The 12937-nt window shown below is 30.9% G+C and overlaps 1 protein-coding gene across 20 annotated transcripts in view; it reads right to left on the reverse strand.

The window, feature by feature from the left end:
- PMCA (plasma membrane calcium-transporting ATPase 3) overlaps positions 1-12937 on the reverse strand; it is a 451317-nt gene that overhangs the window by 17765 nt on the left and 420615 nt on the right. For 3 of the 20 annotated variants that reach the window (XM_074142766.1, XM_074142765.1, XM_074142764.1), the window contains one exon: positions 1514-8630. The exons of the other annotated variants lie outside the window; for them this stretch is intronic. Coding sequence is in view for 1 of the 3 variants with exons in the window: in XM_074142765.1 (XP_073998866.1) it covers positions 8616-8630 (15 nt within the window). In the remaining 2 variants the exon portion in view is untranslated. Of the gene's footprint in view, positions 1-1513; positions 8631-12937 lie in introns of those variants that run through there. 20 annotated transcript variants of the gene reach the window in all.

Raw genomic sequence — 12937 nt, forward strand, 5'->3', positions numbered from 1 at the left:
TTCGCGTCAGGCAATTTAATAAATTAATGAGATGTAGTTTAATCTTTTTTTGTTTACCCAGCTTATAGTCCAGAACTCACTCCTTCGGACTAACAACTTATTCCGATCAACAGCTCAATTTTTTGCGAGGTTGAAATTTCTAATAGGGGAAAAGGCGATGAATCATTGACACAAAGATGAGTGAAAGAATTATACTTTGAAGAATAAACTGGTAAGTTTAATTTTTGTTTTAATTTTTATTAACTTAAAGCAGCCACAAACGCAGACCTTTGTTACACCCCCAATGTTAGGCCAGATAAAGAAAGTGACTAACAAAAGAAACTGAAGGAGGTCCTTCTCTTCCAGGCGTTCATTTTTATCTACTTGCCACTCTTGGAAGAAATCCTGGTCCATTTTGACTTTACTTGGTAAATTTTACTTTAATACTTGCAACATTTCATGCAGACGAAAGGACGAACACTGAGTGAGGTGGACAAAAGAACACATTACTGTATCATAGTCTTTATACAGTCAATAGTGGGCACATTTATTTACATTAATTTGGTAAAATCAATTTGATTTAACTCGTTAAGTACATAGTTCAACATTCAGTTCGGAACAAGCTATATATTGGAAAATGATTTTGTTTTTTAACTATATATATTATATATATCCTCATTTAAAAAAAATGTATTTTATTTAATTTTTTCCTAACTTGTTTTTTAAAGATTAAAAAAAACGTATATTCTTTACGGTCATATCTTAGGAGATACGAACTTGCAACAACTTTGGGAAATAAGCCAAATTATTTTCTTGAAAACATTCTCAAAAATTCTCGCGAATTAAATCTGGTGGCTGCATCAATTTTAACAGCATTCTTTCCACTCACTAAAAATTAATAATAATACAAAATGCAATGTGCACCTTTTAAAAATAGAATGGGGCGGTAGCTTTTAGTTCGACTGAATTGCAGCTAGATTTTCTAATAATTTGCTGTAAATAAAGCGAATTATCCTTTAGTATTTTGTTACTTTAATTGAGGGAAAGATTTGAGAAATATTCAAAAGTCTACGGCTGCACGTTTACTCCTATGTATTTAGAATGGATGCAATTTCATTTACATGTGCCCGATCTATCCGAAAGGATAGGTTGCCACCAATTTCGAACCTAGGAGTGCTTCTGTTAGACCATAAATGAACAGAGAATTGAAAATAAGAAACAAAACAAAAAAATGATAGGTCACCCAAAGTTTCGGCATGCGTATGTGCTCTTGTTCATCAGAGACTCTGTCGTTATAAAATGGTGTGCAAAGTTATAAACTGTTGAGGTTATAATCAAAGAGCTGATTGTAATCCCAACAGTATTTACCTCCACCAGGAATAGCATGTAGGCAATGTAAGCAGTTTGTTGTTTTCGCTGGAAAACTAGATCAGCAACAATATTTGGCATAATACTCATCTAATTTAACAAAATTATAAAAGATAGTCTAACTATTGTATATAAAATGAATTTTTTTTTTTTTCTATGGGTTTGGTAAGCATTTTCACTTAGTATGCATTCTACTCGTCCATTCCATAGCCTAAACGCCATCCTCTTTACGTGCTTTATAGGCAGAAATGGCTATGCCTCTGGTTTCTAATCTCTTTGGATTTTGGTAGAAATCTAAGCGATTTACTACTGAAGTAGAGAAGAAAAGTTATCTTGCATCAAAACAGGGGCACCATATTTGTGTTTGTTATGATCTTATATTTGAATGGAACAAGAACCCTCCGTAACAATTACTAAGGAACTAACCCTCAACCTATCCTCAACGTATAAAAACCTTCGCATCAGCACAGAACTGCAGAAAAAGGCACTCATTCGTATCCAAACATTTGGCAATTGTAAAATAGAGGAAATAAAATATTGTCAACCCTTCTGGAACGATTTTCTAAAATAAAGGGATCCGTCCGCTAAGTCGAGGTTGGTCTGCACGATGAGAAAACGTTTGTTACCCCTAATCATCTTTCTTTTAAGCCATTTCCTTACTATTCACAACATTCACAAAATTCCCAAGCTCGTTATTTCTACTTTCCAGCCATTACAAAAATATCCGACAAATAGAAGGGTCTCGCTAATGACCACGACTACAGCAATCGATGCGTCGGTCAAAAAAATTGGAAGAAGCCTAACAAAAGAATGACATCATGTCTTGACTAAATTATGCCGTTCAACAGACATAAACAAAAGTCATGACTTTTTATCTGATAGACAGGAAATTCACTAAATTATTTTAAACAAAACCTATTATATTCACTGATGATGGTTAGGCTCACATAACCGAAAGCTCCGTAAAATTAAACAGCCACAACGAAAACTGAGTTACTTTGTTGTATTTTAACCACCCTACATGCAAAAACCATTTAGCGAGGGACGCTGAAACTACAAATTTCTTGAGACATTAACATGAATACTGGGCTTTTTTCTACAAGTGGCATAATATAGGAACTAAGTGGTAAGGTGATCAGAGTGTTGAAAAAATTGTAAAATAGCATTTTTAAATGTAACTTCTTGCTCTACAGACCGCAGGTAGGAAATTCTAAAATATAGTTTCAATCGTAAATAGATTTACATGTACACTCCCAGAACCGCTAGTAAGTGCTTATACTCAGCACTCGGTAGTGCTAGCAACTACCTGTTTTAAGAGGAAATTTAAAAGGAAAAACTAAAGCTGAATATCAGAAAGAGAAAGATTTGCTGTTTTAGTATCAGTTATAGTGATGGTACGGAATATGAAGTTATAATTCCTTAACGGAATATAAAGGTTCGGCTTGTTGTTATTCTTAGTATCAATGTTCATTCACACAGACACAAACGAACAGAGGAAACCTGTATGGACAAATGATGCAGTTAACAGCAAACACCAAGAGTTGGTTACTAGTGTTGGAATGACATCATTCAATCTAAGTGTAGTAAAAAAACAAACAAACAAAAGAAATGAAAAAACAATGAAGCCAACCAAATTGAAAGCTATCTGGCTAAAGATGGAGGAAAATGTTTAAACAATTTAAAAAGACTTTAACCAAAACCACCTTATGGCGCATTCAATCAAGCTCCAGCCGATGTATAATTGGTTAAAACGTTGTGGCTAATTTGTAGTAAACTTTCGCTATTATCAAGAATAATTAGAATAAATTAATTAATAATTAAAATAAATCCATAGCTTTTAAAAATTAATACAACTTGCTCTTTCTGCCATTGTTAGTTGTAAGTAAAAACGTTTTCTTGAGCCTGAATTTTGACACTTCCTAGGAGGAAAAGAACAAATTTTGTTAACTTAGAAGTCTGACATTCACTGTTCTCTGTAGACCAGTGTTGAACACTGTTAGCAGGTCGACTGGGCACTCTAACCACGACTTTTTTTATTTATTAAAATAACCTTAACTCATAGAGGAGTAAAGCTAAAGCACATTTAATTACTAATTAAAAAACATTAAATATCTCAAAAGGTGATGATGTAATTTGGCTTATTATTATTATCTCAAAAGGTGGTATCATTCGAGAGCATAAAATTACATGTATTTCATACTATTCAACATTTGGAATCACATCATCACTCATATTTGTTTTGGTTTTATTTTTAGTTTCCTTTTTTTTGGATTTTCATTAACAAGCCAACATTCATACTTTAAACATTCGCCAAATACTCATAAATCCCTGTGCGATTTTCACATTTATTTATGGCTACTTGAATGTAACTTTACATCATATAACGTGGTGAATACTTGGAAAACAAAGGGGTTGAATGGGTGAAAGATTAGAATTTTATGAAACTTTTTTCTCCCCTCTCCTTAATATAAGGGTTTCTAATATTCTTTTTGTACATTGGTAGACTGCTAATATTTTTTTAGAATTTATTATTTTATATTTGATAGAATAAAAGTTGATTAATCCCTCTAAACTGAGGTGTAACACATTTAAGGCCACACTTTTAAAATGACATCTTATACAACATTTAATGTCCTTTTGGTTGTTATAATTAAATTTGCTATAGCTCTAAGAAATAAGTTTACATCACTTTATTAAAAACAAAATCGTGAAGCATTTAAAAAAAATTATAAATTAATAGGTTTCTCAAAAACAATTAGTTGAACCTTTATTGTCGCAAATGATGTGTAAAATTTCCTTACCAATGGGCCTGTTCAATGAGATACACCCATTGCAGGAGTAGTAAGTTCAATTAAGTAACATAAAACCCAAAGAAGATCGTAAAAAACTGAAAAAATAATTTAAAAAAAAGTTTTGGTTAAGAGATTTGCACTTCAGAGTCACGCCTTTCTTCATGCTGGGAGTATTAGTAAAAAAAAAAAGTAAAGTAAATTACGTGAACAGTTAACAGGTGATAAATCCTTAAATTACGCTGTAATGAAATTTTAGAAGGAAGCAGTTAAAAATTTAAATAAACAAAAAATCTACAAATAAAATAATTATAAAATAATAAACAGTTACAAATAATAAACTGCTTTATAAACATCTCATAGTGAACTCTGTTGCAGGTTTAAAAATTACACAATTATTTATTTCGTTAAAAGCAATTTTTCATTGTGGCCTTTAGAATAGGGGAATCAAAGGCAAGGAACTTAATAAGTGACAAAAACCTATTTTCTAGTGTAACATTTTTTAATACATGGAAAATAAGAATTTAAAAATTAGAGCAGAAGTAAAGATTCATAAAAAAAATTCAAAGACTTAGGTATCATTTCAAGACTTAAAAATGGACTGGGAAAAGCAGCCTACTGTTTACGCAGCGGGCGAAACCTCAAAGAGGTTTCACAACACTTGGTTGGATCTGTTAAGCTCACGAGAAGCCTTCAATCACGATTATTATTAAGAAGTCTTACCGTCTTTTTTTTTTTAAATATTAATAATTCTATTTTTATTCGATTCTAAAGACCTCAATGTAAAGATTTAAAAACCTGTAATAAATTTCAGCTAGCAGTTATATTACATGTTTGATTCATCATCGCAAGTATGCCACTAAAATTGGAAACCTTAATGCTTGGGGTCTGACCGCAGCAACGAATGAGATCTATCATGTCGGCTTTTCACTTAGATTCGCAATGATTCATTAGGTTTGAAAAAAGACTCATTAGAGCTGTCTCAATACTTAAATTGGGCATATAGCAAAGATTTTATAAATCCTGCAAGAGAGGAAAATTAACTCAATTGCCCCTTTGATGTGTTTCAGTGACAGTGGGGTCCTTAATGATGCCCCAGAGCAAGGAATAGTAGGGCGTGATACGAGAACACCTTCGGAATATTACAGGTAGGTTTAGGTCATTCTAAAAACACGTTTAGTCTAGACAAGAGCAAGTTTTAGTTGAAATAGTGCTAAACAAACGATGTTTTAAAATCACAATAAAAACGGCAGAGTTTCCAATACTTTTGAAGATATATATATATATCCTCAATTTCTCTTTAAATCAGAAGTCATCGGTGGTACGTTTGTCAAGCGAGATAAATTTGTTCGCACAGAAGCTACATTAAAAAACAAAAATTATAATAATCATAAAGTAGGAGTTTGAATGGTCACTTAAAAATATAAAGATAACACTTCTTTTTTTTCTCCACTAATCATTAACCAAAATGTCAGATCTAGCATATAAATATCTAAACCAGAAGCTCGTACCTCCCAAGTGCTTAAAAAGTAAGAAATGGTCATCTTAAATAACAATTTTCAACATTTTTAACATACAATTCTTTAACTTTTAAATAAATTGGTTGCACCAATTATAAAACACCCTATCACAAATACAGATCTGATAACACAATTTAATATATCTCTAAAAAATTTAAATAACAAATTCTATATTTATATACTACATATATATATTATCAAAAAATAAAAACAATGAAAAATAAAAAAATAAAATCTTTGGTTTTTTTTTTAATTAGGACTTTTTACAAACTAACAACTAAAATTCTAAATTAAAATTACTTTATACAGAGCAAATAATCAAACTAGAAAATTGCTTACAAATAGAAAAATCATTGAAAATAAATGAAAAATGGTAAATAAATTGGTGTCATGCTCGTGACAGCGTGAACATCCTAGTTCTGACTAAATTTTTCTATTTTAGCAATAAGGCGAATAAGTTAGGCTTAAAAATATTCTGTCTTTACTGTTTTGCATTTTATATTAAATAATTTTTTTGTTTGTTTATGTTTAAATTGTACAACTAATATTCTAGAGCAAAGATTTACTGTTCGACCATAACGTAACAGCAGATATATTAAGCAAATTCAAAACAATGCGATTATGTATATCTTATAAGATCTGGATCGATGCAAAAAATTACTCATACAAACAAGGATATGCCCTTCGCTTTATAGGAAATTTGAGAATTTTTTAAATAAAAAAAGAGGAAAAAATTGTCCAAATTAGATTATTTTCAATGTAACGCTTTTTTGTGCAGTTTTTGACGTTCAACCCTTATACAACTGTCCTACTGGATAGTTTTAATTCTCGAGCAATTAGTTCCGCAATGAATAAAAATTCTTTATTTTTTTTTTGCAGATTTTTTTAATTGACACATATGATAAAAATAAGTTGAATTAAAAAAGAATAACCTTCAGAAAGCTGGACAATTCAATAATAAGTCGAAGATTAGAGCAATGGAAGCTCTAGTCAGAGCCGGCAACAAAATCAAACTAACAACGCCACGCAGGATGACTTTACCCCTCAGTGTAGGCCAGACGATCCACGCAGATATTGCTTCACCCACACCTCCTACTTAATATTAATTGACAACACGACTTAGAAGGTTTGCCATTAAGTGAATATGGGAGATAGACTACTGGTGATGCTGCATTCAAATGACCAGCCAGGCAAGAAAAAATTATAAATGACGATGTAATGAAGGTAAGTCTTAGAATTAAAAGAATCCAATACTACAAATATTACTTAGGAGCTCCTCTTCTCAACTAACTCTGGAAAACAACGGAGCCCAGCCAAGTCTCGCAGATAAGTGGCTATAATATGCTGCCGCGGAGATGTTGTTATCTTTTATAGAGCTGAGCAGCTTATCAAGGGCCTACTTAAATGTGATTCGTTTGCAATGAAAATGGAAATTTTGGTACTCAACAATGATCAATGAGCCAATTATATTTCTGAGTACCGTAAAAGCTTTAATTCTTTATTTTTTAAAACGCCACAATCAAATGGAACCTTCCTGGATTAATAAAGTCAAGTCAAGTAATGCTTATTTTTCCGGCGGACTTTTATGTCTAACTTTCGATCAGAGGCGGTCAGCAAACTTAGAATCAAACCCAGGACCGCAATACAAACCGCTGGCCATACTTTCCTAAATTATGAAAATTTCAAAAGAAATAAAATTAAGATAAAATTAAAGAAGAAGAAAGGTTTCAATACAATTTTTAAGAAGTACTTAATCGCATTGTTGTTGGTTTTCGATCATACCTCACACTGCACGCGCATGGCACTTATCCTAAATTACTGCTCGTCTTAACTACAAGTCTCTTCATTAAAACAGTAATTTTGGCTATTTCAAACTACAACAATTAAAAATCAAAGCGTAAATATATTAAGATTGAAACTAAGTTGACTATTCTTATATTTATTACCAGAAATATTAATCACAAATTATATCTTCATAACTTTTTTATTTCAACTGTTTCATAAGCTTCTGTGAGCACAAAGTCACATATGCAAAACAAAACCATTTAAATATAATCAAAACATGAAAATAGATTATATATGTCTCCCTTATATTTAAATTTATGTATACCTATTACCTTTTCCAACAATTGTCAACAATTATTTATGAAAGATTTAAAAAAAAAGAAAAGAATTAGTTTAAATTGTTTAGTTTTAATCTATTGGTAAATGGTGATACAAAAATGGTCGTGGCAGAAGCTGCATTAAATAACACGTTCACTGGGTTAAAGCTACCTTTGTCCCAATTAGGCAGCAGTACATCTAATTAATAAATGTTTCTCATGAAAAAAAGACTTTAAAAATTTGTCACTTAGTGGGATTCACTCCAAAAGATTTTATCTGTCATAGCATGCAAGCTGACATCTGATCAAATCACCGGAGCAGTTTTCAAAAATAATAATCAAAGTCATGGGCGAAATAAGCAAATGCTGCTACAAAGAATTATGATAAGCGTTTAAAACGTTAACGTTAAATTTTTAAACCATATTAAACAAGTTTAAGTTAAAGAAAAATTATTACCTCTTTACTGTAACTGTTCTGACATATCTGACGCAGTGAACGTGTTGGTATTTTTTACTATTAGAGTTGGAAGGTAGATAAGATATTTGTAAATCAACTAAAATCACTTCCAAGTTGATACTTTGAAGGGAACTCAAGAAAAATTTGGAATACAATATTTTGTGAATATTTAATAAATTTTGGAATTTTATAAAAACGTAAATGCCTTTATTATTTCAAAGTAGGCATAGTTGTTATAATTTGTTTGTTTCAAAAGTGAAATAATATAATAATAATAATAATAGTTTAAACAAAAATTTTAGAGCAATTTTAGTCGAATCTAGTTACACAAATTCAGGTACAGGGATAGATATTAATGAGCTGACTGTGAAGAAGTTGACCAGCTGACTCCCTGCTAATTCTATATACACTTCTCCTGCGAACAAAGTCCATTTAGAGAATTCAAACAAACTGAACACTTATTAATATTTATAAGGAATTGAAATCGTACTATCTTCATTTCTCATTTTGCACATTTCTTTTCTTTAGGACAAGCTAGAAACATAGAATTTACAAGTCCTTTCCTTTCCCTTTTTTTTTTTTTCAAGAATCAGAGAAAAATGTACGCAAGTACAATTCATTTTAACTCCATCATTAATGTATTACTGAGGATAGGTTAATTAAAAATCTTTGTTTACAAAAAAAGAAAAAAGAAAACTCCCTGAAAGTTTCGACGAATATGATGTCTTTATAATTTAATCAGTAATAAAAGAAACAAAAAAAAAAAATTAATAAAAAAAGGTAAAACGCAAAAAAAATAAATAAATATCTACATATGAGAACGATTTTTTTTAAATGAACTACTACACGAGTTTAGCATTGGTTGCAATAAGAAACTTGAAAAAACAATCCACCCTCGTGGACTGTTTTAAAATCAATAACCGAAATATTATAAATAAATGTTGGCTGAAATTAGAAAGACCTAGAAAGTTGGTTCCGAGTTGAAAAGAAATAACCGTTTGAGGTGTTTGAAAGGGCTGCAAAATAAATTAGGGTTGTTAATGAACGATGAAACATGAAACAAATGTATCTATATACATATATAGAGAAGAACGGAAAATTTTTTTTAGATTGAAGTCCATGAGAAATTAAGGCAGTTATCTGCTTCGATTCATCAACGGGTAGCGCTCCCGTAACTAAGAAAATGAAACCTCTATTGAAATTAAAGCCAGACTGGTTTCAGAAATCATTCAAGTAATAGTGCAAAGGTGCATTATTTTATTTATAAAACAAAACAACAAAATTATTAGATCTACGGAAACAAGTGATACTTATTTGAAACAAATTTACTAATAAAAGAAGCAGATTAAATGCTAAATATATGGAAAAAGTAAGGAATCAAAAGGATAGATATTTGGACCTTTCGGTGGAAATGGAAGGATAGAACGTTAAGCTCAGTCAAATGTTTGAATTACTGGATATGGAATAGTTGTAAATAACTGGGGAACGGATGCTGGGAGCAAACCATAATAAAGTAGTGTAATAGCTTTCAGGAGGGGTTTAACGTCCAACTACCAATTAAGTGTCGTGAACGGAGACAGAAGCACAAACTTTACAATTAACTTTTGTTCTAAAAAATATAAAATTCTTCCACTTACAAAGCCACAATGACCAACATCCACCCCAGAAAGCCATAGTTAACGACCCTCTTGTTAAAGATGATTAAGATGGAGATTTTGAGGAGAAGATTGTAGAAGGTTTGGAGGAGACCAAGTCTTTCAAGCTTCCTAGGAGATGTTGGGGGATCATTGATGTAAATGGGGCCACGAAGGCCCGTCAAGGAAAGGAAAAGATCATGGATTGTGACTTATGCTAACAAGGACCGAAGCGCCAAAGATTAGGAAAGAACCTGAGTAAGAAGAAACCTTATTAATAATTTAAGTTTTCTAGATTGCTTACGTATTTTTCGTAGATTAGATAGATAGATAGATTTTAGTCTGTTAACTATGACTGTGGAGAGGAGGGTGCAACAACTTAATAAGACATCAAATTTGTCGAAATTCTAGCAATAGGAAAATATTTAAAAACGGTAGTAGTTTTTATTTGACCACACCTCAATACATTAAAGAAGGTAATACAAAAAAAAAAAAAAATACTTTATAATCACTAACAAATTTATCAAATTTTTACAAATGAACAACGAGAAAATTAACTTAACAAACAAAAATGTGATTTAACAAACTTTGTGCAATTGACAAAACATTGTAACCTTTTTGGCACAGAGTACTGTTTCAAATACTACTTGAGATATTTCAGTACAAATGGGTCTGTTCCATTCATTAAAAAATCATTTCTGGCTCTATTTGTTCAAATTTGTTTTTTGAGGGGGGGACTGAAATTCGTTATCCAAAAGTGCAATTTTATAAATGATATTTTTATTTTGTTTTTCACGATTTTCATTAAACTTTCTTATGCCTTTTTTTTCTTAAATGTAAAAAAACTGACATTTTTGGGAGGATGTTCTCGATGTAAAGCAACTTTAAGCACCCACCTAATGTGCAACTTCAGTGTAATGCACTGCATAGTTTCTCTACTTGCAAAATGTTAAAAGTGTTAAGCATTATGGAATACCAAATTTTATATATATAAAAAAAAATCATTTCTCGTGAATACTACTTTGTTTCTATTATTATTTTATTTAAAAACTTCTTAAAAATGGCCTTAACCACTTTTATTAAATTTAGCATGCTAATTGCTTGTATTATACCAGTTTTACTTAAAATATTAAATTAGGAAATAAGGATTTTTTTGGGCGTTTAACGTGTTTAGGTGCAACAGAATAACTTGAAAATATACTTCTGAAATTGATAATGCAAGTTGGTGGGTTAAATTTTTCTTAAATTCAAGTTTAATTGATCGCAGAGCCAACCAGCTAATTATATGTAGGTAACCACATAAATTTAAGTAAAATTTAATATTAATAAAAACGTTCTCAGTCATAATTTTAGCGCGCAAAAATTGTCTAAACATTTAAACCGATTAAAAAGGTTTCTTTGAAAGTGTAAGGAGCCTTGAAAGGGTATCTCGCGCATTATTTTTTAAAGGAAAACCTTTCTCTTAAATTCTCTGTTTCCAAGTGCAAGTTTAGGAATTACAGCCAGGTAGGAAATAAAAATTAGATTTTAATTAATTTTTTGTATTATTTCTGTATTTAAAAGATCAAGGCCTTAATTAAAATCAAAAATTTAAAAGATATTTTAATAAATTTCATTAAAATAATTATTTCTTTTATTTCAGGTCAGCTTTACGTCCAACTTCCGATCAGGTGTTTTTTACGGAGAAGGAAAAGGTAACACATATTACTTAATTTTCAGTTAAATACGTTAACTGCGGCACGGAAATTTAGTACTTAGTCGTTTTGTGCGTTACAAAAGTTTTCGTCTTTTACAGCGATCTAGTTTTAACATAGGTAACTGACATTCAATAAAGGATCGTTTTGCTGTAACAGTAATACTTGGATTCGGCAGTTCATAAAGCAAAATAGAACAAAATTTCATTTTGATGCAATTAATAAAAAAAAATCAGGATAGAGAAGAAAATGCATTCAAAAATACATTGAATAATAATTGCACAAAATAAAATCATATTAACATAACATAATACAAAACCATTAAAAAAAAAGAGAGAAATAGAAAAAACATTATACTATGATTATTCATGAAATGCATCAAAACAATAGCCCGAGAAGCTGACAGTCTAATCAGTAGCTCGTTTTACGTCTAACTTTCTGATCAGAATTCCCACTACAGGACAGGGTTCTCTTCGATTCATTGTAGCCGCATATAAATAAATGTGCATCAGCTACGTAAAATACAAGTTGCATGAAAAATCGTACCGCAATGAACGCAATAAACATAACCCACTCAAAGGGGCTTGTAAGTAAATAAAGTGTGCCTAAGGTCGCACTTCTAACCGCTCGGTTACCATGGGCCTGAATCTCCCAAAGAATCTCTTTGATAACGTATATTGTGAGGAAAAAGTGAAAATGAAAACCTAAACAAAACTTTATGCCAAAATCTTTATCTTAGAAATTTTGTTGGAATATTGTTATTGATATATGAAAATTAATAATTCATTTACAAAAACAGTACCCTTTCGCTTGTATTTCTACTAGGCAATTTGAAAAATGTTATATGAGATTTTTCTTACAAAAATGTTCTTTGTGATAGCAGTCGGAGAATCACCATAGCTCAACCAGCACCCCCTTCCCCAAAATTACCCGCTACTGTGTAGGATATTGTCAAAAACGCATAGGCATATTTAATACGGAAAAAAAAATACATATATATTTAGTTCACGCTGTGAATAAACAGCAAATTTGAACGAGTGCTGTAATTGTTACTACCTAACAAAACATCATTTTATGTATGAATGGAAACAGTTGTGACTACAGACCCAGCTGTACTTGAACGGTAACTCTGAGCGCAATTACATGTCATTTATTTAATTATTATGAATTGCTTTAATAACATTCGCCAAAAAATAAAAATTAAAAAATAAATAAAAAAAAAATGCGGCCATAATTTAAAAAAAAATGATTTTTAACTCTGAAGCCATTACGATATAGTAAAATGGACAATTTTTTCTTGGACAATATTTCTTAATTTGTTAAGTAAAGGACGGTAGTTAGTATGAAATATGCTGCATCAGTAATAAGTTGCTACCTGTAACGGTCTATGACAC

This window comes from Rhodnius prolixus, unplaced genomic scaffold (assembly GCF_049639745.1).
Source record: "Rhodnius prolixus isolate KJV_2025 unplaced genomic scaffold, Rpr scaffold_12, whole genome shotgun sequence".
Lineage (NCBI taxonomy): Eukaryota > Metazoa > Arthropoda > Insecta > Hemiptera > Reduviidae > Rhodnius > Rhodnius prolixus.